At 37.4% G+C, this 22,530-nt stretch overlaps 4 protein-coding genes across 6 annotated transcripts; 2 read left to right on the top strand and 2 right to left on the bottom strand.

Moving 5' to 3' along the window:
- Positions 1-815: 815 nt before the first annotated feature.
- On the bottom strand, positions 816-12,743 carry LOC121242875 (transmembrane 9 superfamily member 11). Of its 2 annotated transcripts, none has more exons than XM_041140872.1 (2): positions 12,606-12,743; positions 816-3,140 (listed from the first exon to the last, which is right to left on the bottom strand). In XM_041140872.1, the coding sequence occupies exon 2, from the start codon at positions 3,116-3,118 to the stop codon at positions 1,145-1,147; it is 1,974 nt and encodes a 657-aa protein (XP_040996806.1). In that variant the 5' UTR covers positions 3,119-3,140; positions 12,606-12,743; the 3' UTR covers positions 816-1,144. The 2 variants fall into 2 exon arrangements, with proteins under 2 accessions (XP_040996806.1, XP_040996805.1); XM_041140871.1 differs by lacking the exon at positions 12,606-12,743 and adding an exon at positions 3,343-3,501.
- Positions 8,359-8,748, top strand: LOC121242472. The gene has a single exon (XM_041140318.1). It carries the CDS (start codon positions 8,359-8,361, stop codon positions 8,746-8,748), a length of 390 nt encoding a protein of 129 aa, XP_040996252.1.
- On the bottom strand, positions 10,035-12,805 carry LOC121242873 (transmembrane 9 superfamily member 11-like). 2 transcript variants are annotated; one of them, XM_041140869.1, is made up of 2 exons: positions 12,612-12,805; positions 10,035-12,363 (listed from the first exon to the last, which is right to left on the bottom strand). In XM_041140869.1, exons 1-2 carry the CDS (start codon positions 12,788-12,790, stop codon positions 10,365-10,367), a joined length of 2,178 nt encoding a protein of 725 aa, XP_040996803.1. In that variant the 5' UTR covers positions 12,791-12,805; the 3' UTR covers positions 10,035-10,364. The 2 variants fall into 2 exon arrangements, with proteins under 2 accessions (XP_040996803.1, XP_040996804.1); XM_041140870.1 differs by having other exon boundaries at positions 12,566-12,706.
- A 6,665-nt stretch (positions 12,806-19,470) lies between these two features.
- On the top strand, positions 19,471-19,827 carry LOC121242474. Its single transcript, XM_041140319.1, has one exon. It carries the CDS (start codon positions 19,471-19,473, stop codon positions 19,825-19,827), a length of 357 nt encoding a protein of 118 aa, XP_040996253.1.
- Positions 19,828-22,530: the final 2,703 nt, after the last annotated feature.

Below are 22,530 nucleotides of genomic sequence, written 5' to 3' on the forward strand. Positions count from 1 at the left end.
ATATGGCCATTGACTCCTCACCCGCACAATAAGCATTACGACAGAAGCAAAACACTGTTTGAAATGGTTGATATATGCAGGTTTATCTGGTGGAGCCGACATTGGTGATTGTGCCCTGTGTTTGCACATCATTTAGCTTAGTGTTGGCTTTTCAATAAAATTGGGAGTACTCAAAGTCTCAAGTGGCAGTGTTTTTTTTATAAAAATAAAATAAAAAATATGCTCTGTTGTTAATGTTCCATTGCGTATGTCTGTATTATGTGTATTATGTTTGAGTTTGAAATCGAATAAATCCATGTTGGAATCAGATGTTGCTGGGATTCGCTCACAATCCATGTTATATATATATATATATATATATATATATACACACACCACGGGCGCTGTTCCATTTAGCTGAAAAGCAATTAAGGAATTATATATTGAATAGTGCTTTTAGAGAGTAAACACACACACACATATATATTAATTCCAGAGACTTGAGTTCTTACCGTTTATATCGAATCCAATAACAATGACATTTCTATTATCTTAAGCCCAAACGTGATTGACGTAACATGCTTAGTAAATTAAGAAAGAGATGCGGGGGGAGAGAGATCCATAAGATGACAAATCTCAAGACACCCAAAATAAAATATATACTATGACGACACCTATGCTTAAACCACCAATTTGCACTGGCCGGCAGAGCGGCGAGGGCGGGGATTGGAATGTATTCGTGTGTGTGGGCTTAAAATATGCATTCCCATACAAAATAGGCAGATAAATCAGCAACGCAAAACAAAGTCAAAATATTTCAAATTACTCCCAAAATAAACAGCAAAAATATTGTACCTTTAGCATTTTAAAACAAACAGATATCTTAAATCCAAAATTTTACACTAAGATCATCCCATACCAACAACTGATGCGTCCTGTCCGCCAGAATGCATATTAACTTTGGTGGCCAAGTCTCATGCCATGATTTCCAGCTATTAAAGAATTAAGCAAATCTGGACGAATTATTGTCATTACATTTCCTAGTTCCCTATATAGCAAAATAAGCTCTAGAAAAGTAAACACCGTTAAACATCTTTGAACCGTCACATTCTCTCTCCTCAACAATGCTCTTCAAAGTGCTCTTTTGAGCAAAGGTTGTTGATCTTCAATCCAGCTTCACCGAAGAGAACAAGTAATGCACGAACCAGAATGATGAAAGAAACCCAACTGTGCCTGTCGCCAGCATGATTGCTACAACCATGAAGAGTGAATATCCCAAATAAAGCGTGGCCGAGACAGGTCCACTCAAGTTCTTCAGGTCGAATACGAGATAGTTAACAGAGTACAAGAAGATGTATATGGCAACAGAACCAGAAGCAAAAAATGACTTCCACCACCATTTCCAGTCCTCCACACAGAGATGCATGTAGGTCAAAACCAAAGATACCTCAGCACAAACCACCACGAGAAGAATCAAAACAATAAAGAGGAACCCAAAGACATAGTATACACGGCCCATCCAAATGCTAGACATTATAAAGAAGAGCTCAATGAAAAGGGTGCCAAAGGGAAGTGTGCCAGCGCCTAGAACGAGAAGCCAAGAAGGGTATTTCTGAGCTGGTATTTCCCGAGGAATCTGGTTTGTTCGAACAGGGTATTCAATATGAGATGCCTTTGCCCCAAAGTATCCACCAACTAAGGTAAGTGGAACTGAGATGCAGAACCAGAGGAGAAGCAGGATGACAAAAAGAGAAAATGGAATGGCTCCTGTGCTGTGACTTCCCCACAAGAGGAAATTCAAAGTGGTGAGGATCAAAAAGGCAATACCAGGGAAGAAACAAGCAACTTTCCATGAGACTGAAACCCATCCTTTGTTATCGCCACAGCCAATCGTCCTCCAAAGACGAACAGCAGCATAACCAGCTGCAATACCAAGTATCATATAGAAAAATAGCATACCTGTAACAAGTGTTCCACGTGATGCGGGTGACATGAATCCAAGAGCTGCAAACAAAATTGTAACAACAGCCATTCCAAGAATCTGAACCCCATCTCCAACCATGATACACAAAAGGGCAGGATTGGTTGGGGCACGGAAAACATCCCCAACAACAAGCTTCCACCCAGATAGCTCCTCATTCATCTGTGCTTGTGCCTCCTTGTCAAGATCCTCGTAACGGGTCAGATCCCGCCTAACAGTCCTCAGGAAAATGACGAGAACAATACCAGCAAGGAAGGTTATCACCATTAGAGAATTCAAAATGGAGAACCAATGGACTTTCGATCCCTCCATCTTCAAATAAGCATCCCAACGCGACGGCCACTTGATGTCACTCTCCTCAAACGTGACCTCATACGTGAAGACAATTGGCTGCCCTTCCTTGATTGGCATAGACACAGTGTTGGGATCACATTTCACTGCATTGGGATACTTGCCATATTTTTTCAAATTCTTCACTGAATCAACATTATGCATAACACTGCAAGGTATCACCTCAAACCCAACAACCATGTACCCAGGCACATCCGATTCCCCCTTTCCAATTGACGGGATCATATCAGGTGCATCACCAGTCCCCATTAAACGTGCCACATTGGCTTCTTCATACTTATGAACGAGCACATTAAACTTCAAATGGTTAAATATATAGTAAATATCTTGAAGCTTAACTCCAACAGGGTACCCCGTCCACCGCAAAAAAAAACCCTCCTTCTTTGTATACCGAATTGCAGGCAAATTATCAAGAATCAAATTAACCTGATACATCTCATCAATTCTTTTCTTCAATATGTTAAACTTTTCAGCCGATAATGGATCGGTCTTGCACAAAAATATCTCAGTCTCATTCTTGTACATATTAAACCGATACGGAGAGTTTTCAATCCGATCCCCCATTAGAAGCTCGCCAAGATTCTCAGCACTGTCCTTGACACCCCCATCAGGAGTACAAAAGGGCAAACTGTAATAGCTAAAGGGCATTTCCGTATCGATGGAAGTAAGGGAATTCACTTTCACCGATAACTCGTCACCGACACCGTATTTGTGAGGGTAACTACCCGGGAGGTAAAACCCATACCCGGATTGGAATACCAAGCAGATGGTCAATACCCAGATTCTAAATTGATGGAAAAGCCCCATTCTTGAATGATGTGTGTCAGATCTGGAAGACCCAGGACAGAAAACGAATGAAAAACAGCAAAATAAGCCCAAATTCTACGTGGGTTTTCGGTTTAATTGCAGATTCAGATATGACAGCATTGAAATAAAACACAATTCTAGCAGTGAGAATCTAAACGAATTAGGAAGAAATCGAAGATAACAGGAAATAAAAAGGGTCAAGAGAAAGTACGGATCTAACTGACCTTCACCGCCGGAAGAGTGAGAGAGACACGAAAATGGAGAGATGGGCCTCTCAGTGTGAGGAAGAAGCACCGACGAAGAGAGGTGTTGAGGACTCTGATGGGAGGCTAAACAAGATTTATACGATCGGTTTTTCTTCGCGAGTGCGGCAAAGCCAAAGTAGTTCTAGTCTTGTAAGTGATTGACCATAATGACCCCATCAGCTTCTGAATTCAGATGCCAATTCCTGGCCTCAAGTGTCAATATACTTATATGTTTAATTATTATAATTTTTATATAATAAAAAAAAGGTTGATGGTTAATTATTAAACAGTAAACTTTCAATTTTTTTGTTGAGATATGAATTCATCACATAATTTAGTTGTCACCAATATTAATTAATAATAGTTAGAACAGAATGTACTTTCTATGCTTCCTTTTATTTCAGGCTCTCATATCACATGAACTGCCATTGTTTATTGCAACCCACCTGCAAATTCCCAAGAAGACATGGCATGGCAGATCAGGATCTGACTTTTTCTTTTTCACCACCACCCATGGCTTCAACTAAGCAATTATCATTCTTCTTTTTTTTTAAAAGAGGAGGGTACTTCAATTTTATTGATAATCCTTACTTTTGATAGAGGAAAATCGTGATTACAAAACCAAACACCTAGAGGTTACAGATAATATTCATGTTTGACATGGAGAGATATGCAGAAATTATGTTGCTAAGTAGGTTGCTGCATAAAATATTCAGTTGCATTTCCACTACTTAGAAGAAAATTATAGGAAATATTGAAGGATTGGGAGGCTGTCTGTTCACTAATTAGGTGAAGTAGCATGTCAAAAGTGCAACAATTATCCAGGAACCTATTGTTTATTATCTAAGAACTACTTGCAGTTCTTTGTGATGATTTGAGGACTGATTTGATTGTTCACCATAACTTAAACAAGGGTAGCTCTACAGCCGCGCTCCCAATCCCGCTGGGAGCTACCAATAGTGTAAAATGTTATGTTTTTTTATTTTACTTTTTTATACATGTATTTTTTTAATATTGTAAAATATTTTTTAAAAAAATAAAAAAAAATTATAATATAATTAAAAAATACTTACTTAATTACTAAATTAAAAAAATATTAAAAAAATTAAAAAAATATATAGCAGGACCGTGAGTGGGATCGGGAGTGGTGAGAGTAGCTTTACTCCTTAAACAAATTCCCCTCAACCCCTTTTGCATCACAAAATCATCCACAAAATAATAAAATGCTATAGCCACAAATAGATTTTATAAAAATAAATTTATAAATTGATATAGTTTCTTCATATAATACGTTCGATATACTTTATAATAAAAATAATATTAGAATCTAACGTATTATATAAAATTATATTTGTTTGTTTGTTTATTTGTTTGTTTGTTTTTATGAAATATTTTCCTAAATAAGTCATTTCTCAAATAATAAATTATAAATTCGAGGCCAACCATTAATTAAGTAATCAAATGCATCGTGCAAATCGAAGATGGTGAATTTCACAATGAACAAATTGGGCTACCCATACCGATGGGAGGGGATGGCTGGCCACCTTACGTGGCCCACCATTTTCAATTATTAATGGGCCTATGAGGCTTAGTTAGGGTTATAAAAATATAATAAAATTAATGAGAAAATATATTTATAACCGTAAATTGTGCAACCGTCGCGTAATCGTTTTGAAAAAAATAAATAAAATATAAGATCCACATAAAAAAAACTAATTTTTTAATAGTAGACCACACTCTTTTTCAAAGTGATTACGCGACGTTTACGCATTTCACGATTTATATATCTAATGAAAAACTCTAAATTCAATCGATTAGTGCAGGCGTCTCGCAGTCATCTACGTGAATCTTTAATGAAACGGTTCATTTCATTTAATTTGGAATGTTGAAACCGAGCGGCAAAGTGATGAAACACAAGGTGGGAAGGAAATACATGTTTTAACTCACATATGCCATAGACAAGACTTCATAATCTCTAATTTTCATTCTTTTATTTTGCTTTCTCACATTACTGTATTAAGGGGAAAAAAACGGCTGCATTTACAGTTTTCCAAAAATTAAAAAAAAAAATACTACCATGAAACCCCATTTGAAGGGGAAAAATAAAATTAAGAGAAAAGATAAAGGTTGAAGATGGCTACATTTACAGTTTTTCAAAAATCAAAGAAACCCACTAGCTACCGTGGAAATCACATCTGAAGGAAAAATCCACTACCTTGGGAAATCCCATTTGACAAAATCCACGTAAAAATTTGAGAAGAACTCAATAAAATGGGAAAAAAAAAATACCTCGTCAATCTAACGAAGAAACTCATTTCTTCCTCAAACAACAGATCTGAAACTGTCATGAAAATCCTCTATGTTTGTGACGAAGTTTGGGACAAAATGCTATGGGCGAAGGCTTTGGACGAAGAACTGTGCTCGATTGGTTTCTTTTCTTTCATTTTTTGTTTTTTTTAACTCTGACGTGGCAACATGCCACCTCAGCCAACTGCACCCAGACTCCTACAAATGAATGTATGTAGAAGAAGTCATATCTAATAATCCAAATGAGAAATGATATTTTTAGTCATAAAGTGTGCAAGTATCACGCACTCTTTTTGAAAAAAAATAAATAAATATGGGATTCACATGAAAAAATTAAATTTTTTTAATGGTAGATTCCATTCTTTTTCAAAATGAGTGCACGGCGCTTGTACATTAAGTCATGTATCTAGCATTACTCTTCATTTCATATTCCATTTAATTTATAGTACTTATGATCACCACCATCGATCTGGAAGGACTATGCATGATTCAAACTAAAAAAGAGGAATTTAAGAAAGGGAAATCAATTAAGAGGCATCCATGACTTTAAGGAAACCCTTAATTGAATTGAAGCAGCTAATAGCGTTTGCTTGTTCATGTTAACTTCTAGTTTTCCTGATGATCTGCTTGGATGAATACTAGATGATGTTCATGGCTGGTGTTGGTTGAATTATGATGATCAAGTCTTTGGTGATTACTTGCAAGACTGCATCATCGATCTCCATCATGTCCTTTTGGAGGAGACCATGCATTGATAGAGTAATGAAAGTTGGTTGGTTCACTAGCCCAGGCTGCAAATCAAGGCACGTTCACTCCATTTTAGGTACAGTTGGTATGGAATTATATATGATGATCCAAGAGCATGGGCATCCATTTCCATTGGATGAGCACGTACAACTCCTCTCGTTTGAGAGGGCAAAGTGCACATTTTTCCAATCAAAGAGCATACCTAGACCTTAAGAGTAGTACCATTGATCACAACTATATATCTTGATATATATATAACAAATTATTATATTAATAGCTAGGCATGCATACTAAAATCCATCAGCAATATTAATTAAAGGGGTCTTAATTAATTATAAATTGCATGCATTTCGAATTTTCAAAGGCATTAATGTCCCTAGCTACTAAATTAATGTCCAAAAGTTTCACAACCACGCATGCACATGATGCACATTGTCGATTAGGGTTAGGGTCATGTACGACGTAGATCGATCGATCTATATATAGTGTATATATATATATATATATATAAATGCATTAAAGCAGATCAGCCCACAAAAATTAATTATATTGTTGTCCCTGCTGCGAATTTCTCGAGTGTCATTTAAATGTTCTTAATTAATATTGTAAGAGCTAATTAATTTGTATTTCTATCTCTCTCTTACTCCTTTTAGAGTACTTCAAACAAGAGCTTAAAGACATCTAATTAATTATAATTAGTCTCTAAATGAAGAATATGACATCATGCATGCACGCACAGAAGATTGATGCATGGGCCGGTACTATATAATATATTTGCAGAGTTATATATATATATATATATATATATAGATATAGGACTACCTAAATCTCTTGTGGGATATATATTAATGTAAGTAGGTGATCAAAAGATAATTAATAGACATGCGGTATTCTAGAAGGTTGCTAGCTAGCGGGTACCAACATAATATATATATATATATATATATATATGGGGGTTAATTTATTATGAATTATTTGTGACAAAAATAATTATATGTGACAAAAATATATAGATTAATTTTGACAAAAAATAATGACTTTCATAAGAAACAACGGGCCGTAATAAATAAGTAATTTTCGTATAATGACGTCGTAGGTGCTAGAGGGGGCTAATTAAAAAAGTGTTACAAGTGTATAACAAATATAATGAAAATTAATTAGCTGAAACAATTTTTTTTTTCCAATCAGCTGTGAGATCATGAATAATAGCAAGAGGAAATTAAAAAACAAACAAGAATAATATTGACTAAATGTGGGGCGGCAATGCGACACCTAATTTGTGACATAGATCATCATCCCTACTTCCATCCATCCATCCATCCTTATAAGTCAAAATAAAAACACTATGGTAATTAATTAATTAATTAATCCTTTTTTATACTGTTTCCAACATATAATATAGATTATATAGCCTTTTTTAATCAAAAATATTATTTATTTTTTATTTTTAAAAAAAAAAATTGCTTTTGGGGCTATATATCCTTGGTTTTAAACTTTTAATTATGCATGGATGGAGTATCGTGTCCGTAACTAATTCACAATCACAAGTTCCCCCTTTTTCTTTCCTACCGCGTAGCCAGCCATCTTTTCTCTTTCTCACACGGACACGCACATGCACACATGCGCCAGGCCAAGCTATGGCAGTACTGCATGCTAGCTAGCTCTATGACCAATTCATATGCATGACACGGCTTCTGCGACCCTTAAATGCCGCCTATTCCGCTTCATGACAACTAACACTTGACGCCACCCTCTTTCTCCTCTTAATTTATTTTTCTATTACATATTTGATACTCCAACTACTTCTATAAATGCCCACCTCTGCATGCTAACCTTCGGCGCCTGGAAAGAAAACGTCTTTGAATTTGGTGGTACTGTGCATAATATTGATCAGAGGCAGGCAACGCGCGGTTGTGGCCAGTAAGGATCGGATCGGCATACATGGCCAGTAGTGCTGGAGCCGCGGCGGAGGGATTATTGAGATGTGTTTACGAGGGTTGTATTGCAGGTTGTGACACAGAGATTGAGCGCCGGCCTTATCATCGGAATTGTGGCTGTGCCCTCCACGATAAGTCCCGTAAAGGTAGCTCCAATGCTGCATTGATCTCCAAGTGCTGCAAAAAGAACGTATCCTACCCCATCAGGAGGTCCTGGAGTGAGGGCTCCTTGCTCTTGCACGCAGCTTCTAATTCTTCTAACCATTCCTCGCCTTCTTCTTCACCCGCTCATGTGGTGGGGGCTGCTGCAGGGAAGCCAGCTAATAATCATCATCAGTCGAGTTTGTGTGATCGTAATGAAGATCAGGACGAGTATGTTCTATTCAAGATCTGAATCTGGCTATTCTTTTTTTTTTTTTTTTTAATGATGATCAGTATAATTCAGTTTTTTTGAAGAAATATGAATCGTGGGTTAATGTAAACGTTTTGTTTTTTTTTTTTTTTATCCATAAATGGCACTGCTTAATTATGTTTATAGACTCACAATATCAGGATCTTATGGATGCAGGATGGTCTGATATTGCAAATGGGTTTTGTATATGATCAAGGATCGATGAAATGATTTTAAATAAAAATCCTTTCATGATCTCATGTACGTATTATTTGATAGATGATCATTTAGTAGTCCAACTATATATATATATGATGCAGAAGATCATGCACAGTTCTATTAATAATTATGTGTCGATGGTATTACGTACAGCTCCTAGCTCGAACTATATATTAATCTAATACTTAATGTAATTAATGTAATTAATTAATGGTTGGTAGCTAGCTAGCTAGTTCCCTTTTATATATATATATATATATATATATATATATGACGCCTTAATTAAAGCATGCCTGCAATTGTAAAATAAATATAACATATAATTATATAAAACTATATCATAAATTTATGAGTTTAGTTTTATATAATCTCTTTTTAGCAGTGGCGCACATTACTCAAGAAATGATCACAAATCACAGTCTATTGATTCAAAACCACAATCGAGTAGTGCTATCATTAGCTGGAGAAACAAACCCATTTTGTAACTGCAACCAAACACCAATCATCTTCTCCGAAGCCGACAGCAAGAACAATTTTAAAGATTTCTGTGCAAACAGTGTACGTGTGCGCAAATGAGTCCATGACTAGCTAGCCAAACAACCCATGACCATTTCATGGGGGACAATCCGAGCAAGACCTCACGATTTAACTCGACCATAAAAATTAAAATTAACAAAAAGAAAGAACCACAGCAATTGAAGGAAGCGGAAGAAATAAGATAGAATTTCGGAAACCAACAAGGATTGCCAAGAAAATTGAGATGCCGAGAACATGAGATCCATAGGAGAGGACAAATCTCAAGACACCCAAAAGATATTCTGAGGACGCTTATGGTTAAAACATCAATTTGCACTGGCCAGGGAATTGTGAATTGCAATGTAGCAGTGTGTGGCTTTAGTCATACACAAATTCCGCCACTTCAAGAATGTGGAGAGTACAAGATCTACCTAACATGAATAACTAGAAAGAATCTGGGTTCATAATGCATGCTCATACAAATAAGCAGATAAATCAGAAACGCAAAACAAGTCAAAATGGTCCAAAATTACTCCGACAAAAAAAAAAACATCAAAAATATTGTACCTTTAACATTTCAAACCAAACAGATCTGAACTCCAAAAGTTTACACTAGGATCCCATACGAACTACCACCAAATACTGATGCCTCCTGTCCCCCAGAACGCAAATAAACTTTGGTGGCAAGCATCATGGCATGATTTCCAGCTAATAAAGAATTAAGCAAATCTGGACAAATTATTGTCATTACATTTCCTAGTTCCCTAGCAAAATAAACTGTAGAAAAGTAGACACCATGGAACATCTTTGAAGGGTCACATTCTTTGTCTCCTCGAATGACCAACAATGCTCTTCAAAGTGCTCTTTTGAGCAGAGGATGTTCTTCAATCAAGCTTCACTGAAGAGAACAAGTAATGCACGAACCAGAATGATGAAAGGAACCCGACTGTGCCCGTTGCCAGCATGATTGCTACAACCATGAAGAGCGAATATCCCAAATAAAGAGTGGCTGAGACAGGTCCACTCAAACTCTTCAGGTCGAATACGAGATAGTTAACAGAGTACAAGAAGATGTATATGGCAACAGAACCAGAAGCAAAAAATGACTTCCACCACCATTTCCAGTCCTCCACACAGAGATGCATGTAGGTCAAAACCAAAGATACTTCAGCACAAACCACCACGAGGAGAATCAAAACAATAAAGAGGAACCCAAAAACATAGTATACACGGCCCAACCAAATGCTAGACATTATAAAGAAGAGCTCAATGAAAAGGGTGCCAAAAGGAAGGGTGCCAGCGCCTAGAACAAGTAACCAAGAAGGATATTTCTGAGCTGGTATTTCCCGAGGAATCTGGTTCGTTCGAACAGGGAATTCAATAGGAGATGCCTTTGCCCCAAAGTATCCGCCAACTAAGGTAAGTGGTACTGAGATGCAGAACCAGAGGAGAAGCAGGATGACAAAAAGAGAAAATGGAATGGCTCCTGTGCTGTGACTTCCCCACAAGAGGAAATTCAAAGTGGTGAGGATCAAAAAGGCAATACCAGGGAAGAAACAAGCAGCTTTCCATGAGACTGAAACCCATCCATCGTGATCGCCACCGCCAATTGTCCTCCACAGACGAACAGCAACATAACCAGCTGCAATACCAAGTATCATATAGAAAAATAGCATACCTGTAACAAGTGTTCCACGTGATGCTGGTGACATGAATCCAAGAGCTGCAAACAATATTGTAACAACAGCCATTCCAAGAATCTGAACCCCATCTCCAACCATGATACACAAAAGGGAAGGATTAGTTGGGGCACGGAAAACATCCCCCACAACAAGCTTCCATCCAGATAGCTCCTCATTCATCTGTGCTTGTGCCTCCTTGTCAAGCTCCTCATAACGGGTCAGATCCCGCCTAACAGTCCTCAGGAAAATGACGAGAACAATACCAGCAAGGAAGGTGATCACCATTAGAGAATTCAAAATGGAGAACCAATGGACTTTCGATCCCTCCATCTTCAAATAAGCATCCCAACGTGACGGCCATTTAATGTCACTCTCCTCAAATGTGACCTCATACGTGAAGACTATTGGCTGCCCTTCCTTGATTGGCATAGACACAGTGTTGGGATCACATTTCACAGCAGTGGGGTACTTGCCATATTTTTTCAAATTCTTCACTGAATCAACATTATGCGTAACACTGCAAGGTATCACCTCGAATCCAACAACCATGTACCCGGGCACATTGGATTCCGTCTTCCCAACTGATGGGATCATATCAGGTGCATCACCAGTCCCCATTACACGTGCTACATTGGTCTCGTCATACTTATGAACGAGTACATTAAACTTCAAATGGTTAAATATATAGTAAACATCTTGAAGCTTAACTCCAACAGGGTACCCTGTCCACCACAAAACATAACCCTCCTTCTTTGTAGTATACCGAATTGCAGGCAAATTATCAAGAATCAAATTAACCTGATACATCTCATCAATTCTATCCTTCAAAATGTTAAACTTTTCAGCCGATAATGGATCGGACTTGCACAAAAAGATCTCAGTCTCATTCTTGTACATATTGAACCGATACGGAGAGTTTTCAATCCGATCCCCCATTATAAGCTCGCCAAGATTCTCAGCACTGTCCTTGATACCCCCATCGGGCGTACAAAACGGCAAACTGTAATAGCTAAAGGGCATTTCCGTATCGATGGAAGTAAGGGAATTCACTTTCACCCATAAATCGTCACCGACACCGTATTTGTGAGGGTAACTACCCGGGAGGTAAAACCCATACCCGGATTGGAATACCCAGCAGATGGTCAATACCCAGATTCTAAATTGATTGAAAACCCCCATTCTTGAACGACGTGTGTCAGATCTGGAAAACCCAGTACAGAAAACGTATGAAAAACAGAAAAATAAGCCCAAATTCTCCGTGAGCTTTGGGTTTAATTGCAGATTCAGATATGAAAGCACTGAAATAAAACACAGTTCTTGAAGTGTGAATCTTAACGAATAGGAAAAAAACGAAGATAACAGAAAATGAAAAAGGGTCAAGATAAAGTACGGATCTAACTGACCTTCACCGCAGGGTCAAGATAAAATACGGATCTAACTAACCTTCACCGCCGGAAGAAGGAGAGAGACGCGAAAATGAAGAGATCGGCCTCTCTGTGTGAGAAAGAAGCACCAACGAAGAGAGGGGTTGAGGAATCTGAGGGCTCTCCAAATTTTATATGGTCGGTTTTTCTTCGGGAGTGTGGAAAAGCTAAAGGAGTTCTAAGTCTTGTGCCCCGATTGACCATAATGGCCCCCTCAGCTTCTGAACTCAGATGGTTCAAACGTCAGATTTTTTTTTTTATTATTATTATTATTATTATTATTATTATTATTTAAAACAAGACCTTCATAGATTATTGATAATTACAATCAGTTTTAACAAGTGCACAAATATAGTAAAACTCACGTATTTCAATTTTCTCTCTCGTTTCTCACCAAGCCAGCCATCACAGTGTCGCCACGCTCCTCTCCAATGGTCTCCCCAGACACCGATATGTTGGATGGAAGAAGAAAAATGTCCAAACCAGTGATGCATGTGGCTCACGTGCGGCTTAAAGTGCGCGTGGGCCTTACGCGCCTCCGTATCAGAAGGGGTTTCTAACTGCTACGCACGGCTCCACCATGGCCAACGGCCTTGGATCTTTCAGATCCTGCATGCTCATTTATTGCTCAGTGTGGCGCGTGTCTTTCACGGGCCACTGTTTTCTATGGCAGTCTTTAGCCAGTGTATCGAGTCATCTTCTAGTTGCTATTCTCCTATGTTTCTGATTTCCCTAACCAGCGATCAAGACGATATGGTCATGATAGTCTTTTAGGGTTGGACCAAATCAACAAAATGCAGCGCACTTCTCTCGACTATGGCATTTAATCATAGGTTTATAGTTTGTTTACCAAACTATGTTAAAACCGCTTTTGAGCGGTATCCCCTTGTGGGACTGGGTTGGAGTCATGCTTTTGACTTACCCATTTTTTTATTTTATTTATTTTTTATTATGGTGCTGCTTTTTGTTTGTTTTGGGAAGGCTGTCGAGAACTCTCACCCTACTACATCTTGTATATTTGTAACCGTTTAGTTTATTTATGCAATACTTAACTTGCTTTTTTAGAAAAAAAAAATGTGCACAAATACAGTTACTAAGGCTCAATTCCTTACACAGCTTAACTGCTTCCCATAGCCCCATTGCCTTAGCCAAAGTAGAATCAAAACAATAATTCAAGGGTTTCATCAGGCTCAAAAGCACAACACCATCTCAATCCCTTATCACAATACCTAATCCAATCTTATGTACCTCTTTCTGGATTGCCACATTCCAATTGAGCTTTACTCAATCCCTTTGAGGTAACTCCCACTGAGTGATACAAGGTAAAGCTGGTCCAGTTGTGTTTGAAACAGTCTCCATGGCTTGCTGATAGGTATTGCAGCCATTGACTGCATACTGAAACACTGATAATGGATGCTGAAATTTGCCTTCATGAATGAAAAAATTCCTTCTAGTCCATAAGGCTCGAGCTATGTATGCAAAATAGGCCAGATCCATCCCTTTCAATCTTTCCAAAACTTGATTAAAAATCTGAGTAAAATCAAGTTGAACAATAGACAGTTTTTGCAAACTCTTTGAGCCAAGTAGCCAAATGTCTATAGCAGCAGGGCATGACCATAGTATCTGGCCAGTAGATTTATTCTCTCTTAAACAAATAGGACACAGCGGGTCATCAATAACACCCCTCTTCTAAAAATTCATTTTTGTGGGAAGAGAATCAGTACAAGCTCTTAATAAAAAAGTTCTTAACTGCATTGACTATAGGTAATGACCAAAGCTGATCCCAACACCTCACATAATCCTCTTTGGTTGAAGTTTCACCCTTTCTTTCCAACTTCGTTGCCATATACATATGATAGGCACTCCTAACAGAAGAAAAAAAAATACCATTAGGAGTACCTTTCCAGATTAGCTGATCTACTCTTTCAAGGATACTCACTGGAAGCTGTAAAATTGCAGTAGAATCAGTTTCATTAAATATTGTTTTCACCAACTCCACATTCCACCAACCAGATTGCTAATCAACCAGCTCCACTACAAGAGCATTAGGATCTAGATATTTTCTAGGAGATTGGATCATACAGGATCTCCCCCTTGATATCCATTTATCCTGCCATATCTGTATAGTTCTACCATTCCCCACACGCCATATAAGCCCCTCATTTAGCAAGTTTTGTGATTGCCATATGCTTCTCCACACAAAAGATGGTTTTGACCCCAATTGAGTTTGGAAAATTGATGATGTTGTAAAATACTTGGCTTTGAAAATTCTGCTAGGCAAAGAATTTGGTGCAGATAAAAATCTACATGCTTGTTTAGCAAGTAGAGCATGATTAAAACTTGTTTAAGTCTCTAAAACCACAGCCTCCCATCTATTTTCCAATACATAAGTCATTCCATGTAACCTAATGCATTCTATTTTTACATTCTACTTCACCCCACCAGAAATTTGCCACCAAAACATTAAGTTTCTTACTCAAAGTTTTTGGCAAGAGGAACACACTCATGCAATAAGTTGGTATTGACTGAAGTACAGTTTTAATTAAGACTTCTCTTCCTGCTTGAGACATAAATTTGTTCTTCCAGTTTCCAATCTTGCTCCTAACTTTATCAATGATGCTCTAAAATGCCATTACACGAGATTTGCCTACCAAGCTACGCAGGCCTAGATACTTATCAAGATTAGAGGTGCTTTGGAGCCCAACAATTTCCATAAGATAGGCCTTTGTTGCAGCTTTAGTGTTCCTGCTAAAAAAGCTACAACTGAATTCCAGATCACTTAATTGGTAGTCCAGCAAACATTGTTGAAACTGGTTCATTTGGCTAGAATGTCTCCCTGCCCCTCCACATTTCTCATAACCATATAAAAGTTCATTAAAACTACCTATACATAACCATTTATGGGGGTCAATCTGCTTAAGAGATCGCAATATATTATAGGTAGTCATTCTTTGGTCAGTTTCTAGATGACCATAGAAGCAAGTCAACATCCAGTGGATATCATCCTCAAGGTTCACCCATGCATTAATATGCCTTTGTGAGAAAGACTGAATATTTAATGACAAGTCTCCCTTCCAAAACAATGCCAAACCCTCAGTCAAACCAATATCATCCACTGTAAATAAGCCTTGAAAACCCAATCTATCTTTCAAATATTCTAGTTTATAATGTAAGACTTTTGTTTCCATTAAGAAAACAATAGATGGCTTATGAATCTTGACCATACAATCAAGATCCTGAACTGTTCGAGGGTTACCAATCCCCCGGTAGTCCCAACTTAAGTGCCTCATTATTTCCGCGGGGGCTGCATAATAGCCTCCACCGATAGAAAAATATCCTGACTATTAGATCTAGTTTTCCTATTTATTTTTTAAGGAAAACTAGAAGATAAGTTAGTACCTTTTAATGCAGACTTCCTCTTGTATGTCCTCATAGCCTTTACAAATCCAACAGCCATCTTCTTGTCCCCATTTCTAATCTGCCTCTTCCATTCCAGTAGAGAATTGCATGAGATTTCATCCAGTTCTGAGCCTCCAGTAGTCTTTCGCATCATAGGAGGTAATGCATAGCAGCAAAAGCCATCACCTCTGTAGATTTTGATAAATCTATGCTTGATCCACAAGCCATCACCAGTTGCAGTTTGATTGAATTACTTCATTGGGATAGTTATGTCGATTTCCTCATAGATGCCTCTATCCTTAATAGCTTGACACATGGACATAACTTCCTTCCCAACCAATCCAATACTATTATTCTTGTAATTTCCAAATAACTGCTCAGAACAGTTATCCCCCTGCAGATCTATAGAAACTATATGCTTGCCCCCATCCATGGAGGAATCCATCCCTTGAGGAAGAATTGGCACAAACATATTGAGTCCCATGTATGAGACTATTCCAGATGCTCTCAACCAATTTCCATATTGCATATTATTTGCCATTGCCTCAGGACCAGTAATAACTTTTCGAAGGCATCCCATAGTAGCATGAGAAAGCATACCACAATAGAAGCAAATCATGGGAAGCCTTTCATACTTGAACTGTATAAAAATTCTTCTACCTTCAATATTAAGCATCTCACCACGTATCAAATGCTTAGTAAAATCAACCATAGTAAGCACAAGTAAATACCTTCCCCACCCAGTTCCCATGTCATCCACTTCAACATGAAGCACTTGACCAATTGAACCACCAACTTGGAATCCAACTTCATAGTTCATACAACCAAAAGGCAAGTTATGCAGTTGAACCCAAAAATAAATATACTTAAAAACCATATCAAATGGAGTGGTAAGGCCACCAAAGTATTTAAAACAGATAAGACATTGATCAAACATACAAGGATGCCCATCCCAAACATGTTGGAGTGCAATTTCAGAAGCAAATTCCAGTATGAATAGGTTCAAACCCGCCTCTATAAAATTCACTACTGAATCAAGTTTCCATACTTTCAACATGGTAGATTTGAAGGCCTCTCGATTGATTATTTTGTCTGTAATAATTTTGCCAACTAGACAAAACTTGCCTTGTTTCAAAGTAGCATGCAAATCATCATTCCTTACGACCACATCCCTAGTCTCCTCTTCTTTAGAGATAGTTTATCCCATAATTCAGTTATATCCTCTATCATCAGAGGATAATTAGATCACCACAACACTTCAGAATCATAGAGCACCAATAACCAGTCTATAGCAAGCCAATAAAACAAAGAACAATTTCATGAAGCAAATTGTCGCCGTCACTTTGCAGGAAGGAAGCCACTTTCGCCTCTAAACGAGAGAAAGACAAAATAAGTGTCAATTTTTTTTAGAAATTTAAAGAAAAATGGGAAATTTAAGAGTTAAACAAATAGAGATTGATCTATCAAACTTTCCTTTGACTCGACTTGTGAATATCTCTGATCCATAGTGTTGTTCAAGGGATTGGTCGGGATTACAATTTACAATGAGTATGGGTTGGCCCAATGTTTTAGAATTTGTCTTTCGTTTCATATATCGTTGCTATTAGAGTTTTTCTATTTGCAAACTGATGGGTAGTATATACCATATCTACCTCACTTATATAATAATATTTGATTTGTAAGATTTATATTTTAAATTTTATCTTCTAAAACAAATCATGACATATAAACGCTTTGTTAGATATATTATCCACAACGGCTTATAAATAGAATTTTCTTAATTACTATCGATTGAGGAAGGACTAATGTACACATTTAGAAATTGGGGAAGTTAAGAAAGGGAAGCAGCCATCCTATTGGCATTTAAGAAAACCCTAAATTAAGCTCAATAGCATTGATTTTTTCATGTTAGCATGCATCATGTAGGACGTTTCCTCTGGTTCAAGTAGTACTTGGTTTCTTAGGTTTTTGGTATTTACAGCTTGGAAGAGATCATCTCATTTGTCCTAATTGGAGGAGACAAATGAGCAATGAAAGTTGGGTCTCTAACCCAAGCAATTTAATTAGGTAAAGTTGGTATGGAATCTGGAGGACATAATCCAAGATCAGCAAGGGGCATGTGTACGTACTTTAGTGTGCTTCTCCTACAAGCATTAAGCAGGCCAGCTCGATCCCCCATCTTTCCTCTTAATGCATACATCTCTATTCTTTGTCACTTGTCAGTACCTCTACAACAGATCAAGCTGTAATCCCATAAACTAGATCATGCATCATCTTTATTCTTTCTTCTTCACAAAGCAATCATATTAAAAATCATGAATTCTTAACAGATGATATTCCCTTGATATAATCTGTACTTACTTACATTACCACCCCTTGTCTAAATTAATTAACATATAAACTATTCAACTGTTTCGGTAACAATATATGTTATTATTGATGAATAAAATGCATTAAAACCATGAGCTAGCTCCTTCTTTATATATAGATGAACAATTCTCAAATGGATTATCATGAGAAGAATTGCTACAAGTTGGAAGCCTTACACTACATAGATTCATCTAATCGACATGTAATTTATCATTTTTACCATTCTATTTAAACACACGTACACATATTTAAGTATTAAGATATAAGAATAAAAATGACAAATCATATATTGATTAGATGAATCTATGTAGTGTAGTGCTTCTGCACGTAGAATTTCTCTATCATGAGCAGCCAGCTCCGGAGCATGATCATGCCATAATTCAAAATATATGTAAGTTCCATGCATGTACGTGGCTGTGTAATATCCTTTTTCCAGCCAATTCACAATTAGCAAAGAATCGATTTCAATTTCTCAATTAATAATAATTCAGGAATATCTAACTGGTAAAGGAGCAATATTCTTTTTCTTTTTTTCTTTTTCTTTTTTAATGAGCAGATTCCCTTTCTGCTTTTTCTTCATGAGTTCGATATTAATTAGATATAACGAGAAAGATGTTTATAGATTGAGATCTTTTTTTTTTTTTTTTTTTTTTAATTTTAAATAGTTGAATTACTCAATTTGAAAACAACACTTCATATATAAACTTTTAGAATTTTCAAACCCTTTTTTCAAAGGCATTACTATGATTGAAGGTCCCCTGCTTTTTCTTGCCTACCGCGTAGCTACCAATTAATTTACTCTCTCACACAGAGGCACTCGCGCGCGCACATGCCCCAGGACATGAGCCAAGCTAGCACTACTGCTTGCTACCAATTCACATGACACCTCTGTCTTCTACGACTCTTTAAATGCCGCCTATTCCGCTTCATGACAACGCCACGCTCTTTCTCCTTTCTTTTTCTCTTATATATATGACCCTCTTAACTGCTTCTATAAATGCCCACCTCTGCTATCCTTCAGTGCCTGGAAAGAAAAAATCTTTGAATTAGGTGGTGCGCGTAATTAATATTGATAGGCAGGCAGCGGTGGTGGCGGCCAGTAAGGGTCGACATACATGGCCAGTAGTGCCGGAGCCGTGGCGGAGGGACTGTTGAGATGTGTGTACGAGGGTTGCATTGCAGGCTGTGACACAGGGATTGAGCGCCGGCCTTACCATCGGAATTGTGGATGTGCCCTCCACAATAAGTCGCGTAAAGCTGGTAGCTCCAATGCTGCATACTCGGCCAAGTGCTGCAAAAAGAACGTATCCTACCCCATCAGGAGGTCCTGGAGTGAGAGATCCTTGGCCTTGCACGCATCAGCTTCTTCTTCTAGCCATTCCAGTTCGCCTTCTTCTTCACCAGCGCCTGTGGTGCCGGTGGGGGCTGCCGCAGCACGCAGGGAGGCCTCATCATCAGTCGAGTTTGTGTGATCATATTCATGTAGATGATCAGGACGATTATGTTTTGTTATTCAAGATCTGAATCTGGCTATATATATATATGTTCATTGAATGATGATCATCAGTACGTATAATTCAGTTCTTTGAAGAAATATGAACGGTGGGTTAAGATTTGTCATGAACGTACGGTTTAATTATGTAATTTATAGACCCACAAGAGGATCTTATATATGGATGGTCTCGTGCAAATGGATTTTGTATAAATATGATGAAATGATTTTAAATAAAAATCCTTTCATCTGTATTTGATAGATCATCTTATAATTATGAAGATCGAATCCATGCAAATGAAAACTTTCCTCCACAGATCTTGTTCATGTTAACTTTTGGATTAAGTTCAATTGGATAGCCAATGATCAGCTTGACCTCCATTGACAAGCTTTAATTTGGAGCTTGGAAAGTGAAAATGTTCACAGCTCGATATTATATGCATTTAAATTATTCAATCTTTAGTTTATATATATAATCAATGGATTTAAGAAAGCATTTCCAAGACAATGGCACGCGCGCGCGCGCGCGCACACATATATATATATATATATATATATATATATATATATATATTATAATTTTTCTTTTTTTGATAAGTATACACTTTTACAATTATACGTCTGACACGTCCTCGATCGATCGATCCGGCCATTTTTATAATTCCTATTACTTATAATTCATGATTTAAATTAGAATATTAAAAGTCATGTGATGATCATCAAGAGATGAATATAGAGTAATGATAGAGTACTTTTGTACTTAAAAAGTCAAAATTAAGACAAACGATTCCCAGTCTATATATATTTTAATATAATTAATTGAACATGTAAAAAGCCTTTACTAGCTATTATTATTAATATTCTTATTATAATTATTGATCAATAAATACACAACTAGATCTCCTAGTCTTATTGATTAAAAAAAAAGAAAAAAAAAAAAAGATCTCCTAGTCTTATATCATGGTGTGGCTAAGTTGGCCGCCACGTGCAGGCCGGCGTGACTATCAATAATTTATGACAAATGATAGTTGTAGTTGTGAGTGTATAAGTATCGCACAATCATTTAAAAAAAAATAAAAAAATACAAGTCCTATATGAAAAAAAAATTAATTTTTAATAGTAGACTAATTTTTTAATAGTAGACTCCACTCTTTTTTAAGGTGACTACGTAATGTTTGCTTACTCCACAACTGCTGTAGCATTACTCATAATTTATTATTATTATTTTCAGTTGAGTACCAGATGATCTTGACCTAACAATTGGGTACTCCATTAATTAATTAAAGATGTGGCTTTCCTTAATTAGCATGCATTGATGTTCGCCTAACTAGGCCTGTTGAACTGGCTCCCGTGTTCAGTCAGCCCGGCCCTTGTCAGGGGTAGAAAGATAGGTGGGTGCCCAATCAGTGGAAATGTTGGGGGCGAGTGCTGGGCTGGCCCTTGGGCCCACTTGGATTTCACCTGTTTGCCCAACCAGGATTTGATATATTTAAAAAATAACAAATTCTTTTTAATAAAATGATGTCATTTTGCTTAGGTTAGGTTTTGAACTTAACTTATGCCCATGCCGCACTTCTTTCCTCTTGCTCTTTCTTTGTTAGTCTCTCGCCATAGCCGCTTGGTCTCTTGGTCTCTCTCTCTCTCTCTCTCTCTCTCTCTCTCTCTCGTCGTTAATCTCAGCTCCAACTCTCTCTCGCTCTCTCGATCTCTCTCTCTGATCTCTGTGTGTGTGTGTGTATATATATATATATATATGAAAAACTGATCACGTGATACCACACGCCACATCGTGGCAATGGGCAGATGGAATGGGGGGCCAATCCTCCTCTCGACATCCGGACAAGGGCACCTATCCACAGGAGGCGAGCTTGAGGCCAAACTCGGCCCCCACCCATGCAGGGTTGGGGACTGCCCTCCCTGGGGGTGCATGTATCACCTCTACACCTAACCTATATATCATGTAGCTAGGGATATTAATGAGTTAGGACTCTAATGAGAAGAAACAGATACTAATTAATCAGAAAATGTTAAAAAATAAGCACATAAAACATTAATTTTGGCCTCCTTTTGTATAATCCATTCATATTTATAGCACTTCTCATGATCACCACTCCTCAAATTGATATATTTGTTCATATATGCTTGCTATATAAACAAGAAAAGTTTAAAAAAAAAAGTGCCGTGTCAAAAGCAAAACAAACTAAAAGGGAGAAAATTTGCCTTTTGGAGCCAATGCATGATTAAAGGCCAAATTAGATAAGAAAAAAAGGGAACAATGTTTATGGGATTTTGCAATTTTTCTCACTGTCATGCATTGGTTTTATGACATATTGTTATCACCTAGCTAGCTTATAATTAGACATGTCATTAAGGAAAATCATGTAACGAAATCACGAAGTTCAATAATAGCTTATAATTAGACATGGCATATATGTTTGTTTATTCAAATGCGGCATCTCTTTGTTGCATAAAAAGAGTCGCCTCCTACACATGACAAAACCGATAAATTGGTATCCTCAAAACTACTGAGATTTATATACTCTTTTCTCCGGATCAATCTATGCATCTTTTTTCTTTTTCTCTCTTAAAAAAAAGGCCTAACCCCACTACTATAAACAAGAATAATATGCCAAACCGATGTTTCCTCAATTCCTAAGCATCTCTCTCTCTCTCTCTCTCTGTG

Source organism: Juglans microcarpa x Juglans regia, chromosome 8D, assembly GCF_004785595.1.
Source record: "Juglans microcarpa x Juglans regia isolate MS1-56 chromosome 8D, Jm3101_v1.0, whole genome shotgun sequence".
NCBI lineage: Eukaryota > Viridiplantae > Streptophyta > Magnoliopsida > Fagales > Juglandaceae > Juglans > Juglans microcarpa x Juglans regia.